The 3185-nt window shown below is 34.7% G+C and overlaps 1 protein-coding gene across 4 annotated transcripts; it reads right to left on the reverse strand.

Moving 5' to 3' along the window:
- Positions 1-1421: 1421 nt before the first annotated feature.
- On the reverse strand, positions 1422-2895 carry LOC111645834 (trace amine-associated receptor 13c-like). Of its 4 annotated transcripts, none has more exons than XM_087170720.1 (2): positions 2831-2895; positions 1422-2241 (listed from the first exon to the last, which is right to left on the reverse strand). In XM_087170720.1, exons 1-2 carry the CDS (start codon positions 2893-2895, stop codon positions 1422-1424), a joined length of 885 nt encoding a protein of 294 aa, XP_087026846.1. The 4 variants fall into 4 exon arrangements, with proteins under 4 accessions (XP_087026846.1, XP_023250917.1, XP_087026848.1 ...); XM_023395149.1 differs by having other exon boundaries at positions 2723-2895; XM_087170722.1 differs by having other exon boundaries at positions 2749-2870.
- Between the last annotated feature and the right edge of the window lie 290 nt (positions 2896-3185).

The raw sequence follows: 3185 nt of genomic DNA on the forward strand, positions 1-3185 counted from the left end.
ATAATATATATATATATAATATATAATATATATATAATATATATATATATATATATATATATATATATATATGATATATATATATATATATATATAATATATATATATTAACTACAGATAGAATGAAACAAACCATAAAATATTAAGACTTGAACAGAATACTATTGAACTACTATTGAACAACAATCATTTATTAGTTTTTTTTAAGATTAAAATCCAGATTGTACTTGTAATAAGAACTTCTTAACAAATCATTTTTGGAACTAAGCAACCCTAGAAAATATGAGAAAAAAAAATCTGATGTGATTACATGAGTCATTTTTCTTCCCAATACCATGGACTGTCCTTACGTGAGCACAAAATTAAATGTTCAAGGGCCTGTTACATAGAGCAAGAATTTGTCTTGTCAGGCTCTCAGTATGTGTATTCATTGAACTAATGAAATAGTGTTGGCTCTACTGTGAATTGGTCACAAGTACGGTATATTGCGTTTTCACTATTAGATGTTCCTCAGCTGCTTGTTAGTTCGAGCAGGAAGATAAAAGACAAGCTCAACATTTGTCACAGGCAACAAAGACTCTTTTAATGATTAAGGCCCAGCACACCAATACAGGTCTTTACATTTATTCTTGCAAATTAGACTTCTGCTCAGTTTTAAGGTAGGTGTAGTTATTCTTGTGTTGCGTGTGGTCATCAAACTTTATGAACCAAAGATATAGATGTAAAGATGTGATGCAAAACTAACAGGAGAATCAGACAACTGTCAGTAAAGCACAGTTTGTACACACCAACAAGGTATTAAGACGAGGTAAGGCAAAATAAGTGACAAAACCCTGTGTGGGGGGCACCATGGGAGTGCAGGGCCTTTGAAAATACTTTTCATCATAATTACCTGCATATATAATATGTGGGTGTAAAAGGAGTTTATGCACAATCCAGTTTAGGTTATATGTTCCATATATATATATATTATGTACTTTGTTCAGCTTCATGCAACAGCAGGTTATTCTTAACAATGTATGAGTAAAAGAAAGTAACTTTAACAAACTAACATGTCATTAAGTTCAAAGTTTTTATTGTGATATAAATATAGGATCTACTTTTTTTTTTTTTTTTTTACTTGTCTGTGTTTGATGATTTTGAAACAAAAATAATAAACACTGTCTTTGCAGGAGATTTTAGCTTTTTTCTGCAAAAACATTGTTGATGGTGTTGTTTTAAAGAAAATGAACCACTCAAATAATGAGTTAAAGGTGACATGTTAGAAAACTAAGCAGAAAACTTTGACAACATGGGTTTCTTTCTGTTTTTCAAAGCTCTGTACTAATACACAACCTAATAAACAGCAAACTCTTTAGACAGTTACTCGTGCAAAATCCTTTTTCACATTTTATCCTTATCCTTATTTTAAGTGCTCTACTCTAAAGTATGTTGGCATCACAGGAGTAAGGCTGCAGTATCTGAAGTGTAACAATGAGTTTAATAGATCTCTTAAACCATGGGTAGAAAAAAGCATAGATCACTGGATTTAGACAGGAGTTAAAATAAAGCAAAAAGACCACAAAATGTGAAAATGCTACACTCCTTAATGCGTCCTGACCCCCAAGAGAAGGTGAAAAATAAGGACAGAAACATATTAGAAACACAACCACAACAACACCAAGGGTCCTGGCTGCTTTTCTCTCAGACTTATTAGCAGTTACACCAACTGAACCCTGGAGTGTGACAACTGCAATATGAGACCTCATTGCTCGAGCCTGTGACACCGCCACCACAAATACCTTCAAATACAGAATTATGATTACAGTAATGGGGCCAATAAAGGTCAACATGACATCAACAGCTCCTGTTATGAAGTTAATAACAACTACACACTCTCCATAGCAGGAATTATATGTATCTGGATGTTTCAGGAAGAAATTTAGTATCACACCGTTATACATTACAGAACAGGCCCAACACAGACAAACACTGATTTTAACTCTTTTTAGAGTGACCTTGGTGGGGTAACACAAAGGGTCGCAAATGGCCACATATCGGTCAACTGATATGAGCACCATGTTTCCTACTGAAGCAGATGTCAGGATAAAAGAGCTAAAGTAAAATAGTCCACATATTAAGCTCCCTAAGAACCAGCAGCCCCTTATGAGGAGGATTTGAACCGGCATCAGCAGTAGGCCAACGAGGAAGTCTGAGACAGCCAGAGAGAGTAGGAGGAGGTTGGTGGAAGTGTGGAGCTGCCTGGAGAGAAAGAACATCATCATTGAGCATATTATTCTATCCAGCAGTTGTGAAAGTCCTAAAAATATTATCTGCTACAATTAAATATACAATTCAGATACAACAATACAGAACATTCGCTAACATTTTTGAATAGCTAGGATGTGCTCATCAAAGGCCTAGACATGACAACAGATGCAGCACATGTACTAGTTTTGAATAATTCTGTGTCTGTAGTGAAGTTGAATTACAACACTCATATGATTAATGCATTCACTGATGGTTATAATAAGAGAGGTAGTAGTTGTAGTAGTAAAAGCAGTATGTTTAATCCAAAATGCAAAACATGTACCCTTTTTAGAATTTTTTCATCTCAAAATTATATATTTTCATAAAAAGCTGTAATGTAACAATATCTATATTGTTTGTTAGCCTACTCTTGAGACACTTTGATATTAAGAATAATAAAAAAAAATGTTAGGTTATGCTTGAAAATTCATGCCTGAAGTGGGAGATAGAGATGATGACCAGCAGGTTGAGAGCTGCAGTGAGCAAAGAGATGCAGGACAGCAAGATGTAAAGGAATATGGTCTCAGCACGATGCTGCAACGGCTTCCTGCATGAGGTATTTAGGAGCTGTGGAAAGCAGAGTTCACCTCCTTTCCAGGTCTCCATAATCAGAGAGAGAAGGAGAGGGGAAGCTGCGAAACTTCTGGCAGCTTTCTGACCAATGTTCTGTATCATAAAGCTGATTTATCTGGCTCCTCCTTCTTTTCCTATAACCAAAACAACTGCATCTGTTCTATGATGTGATTATGAAAACATTTACCATGACTTTAAAGCATGACCTTGTGGACTCCTAAACTATATTGGATTTTTATAGTTTCAACAAAAACCAAAGCAAGATTTAATAAAATATATAAATACATAATCTATCATCACTGTAACACCACAACAGCAATGTT

This window comes from Seriola lalandi, unplaced genomic scaffold (genome assembly GCF_002814215.2).
Source record: "Seriola lalandi dorsalis isolate HSWRI2012SDOR001 ecotype SW California unplaced genomic scaffold, Sedor1 jcf7180002054958, whole genome shotgun sequence".
NCBI lineage: Eukaryota > Metazoa > Chordata > Actinopteri > Carangiformes > Carangidae > Seriola > Seriola lalandi.

Bases quoted from the DNA above. Each gene is read 5' to 3' on its own strand.
- LOC111645834 (XM_023395149.1), bottom strand. From the start codon at position 2,895: ATGGAGACCTGGAAAGGAGGTGAACTCTGCTTTCCACAGCTCCTAAAT. The intron at 2,242-2,722 runs GCATGAATTTTC...CTTTCTCTCCAG, and splicing joins ATCTCTATCTCCCACTTCAG to GCAGCTCCACACTTCCACCA.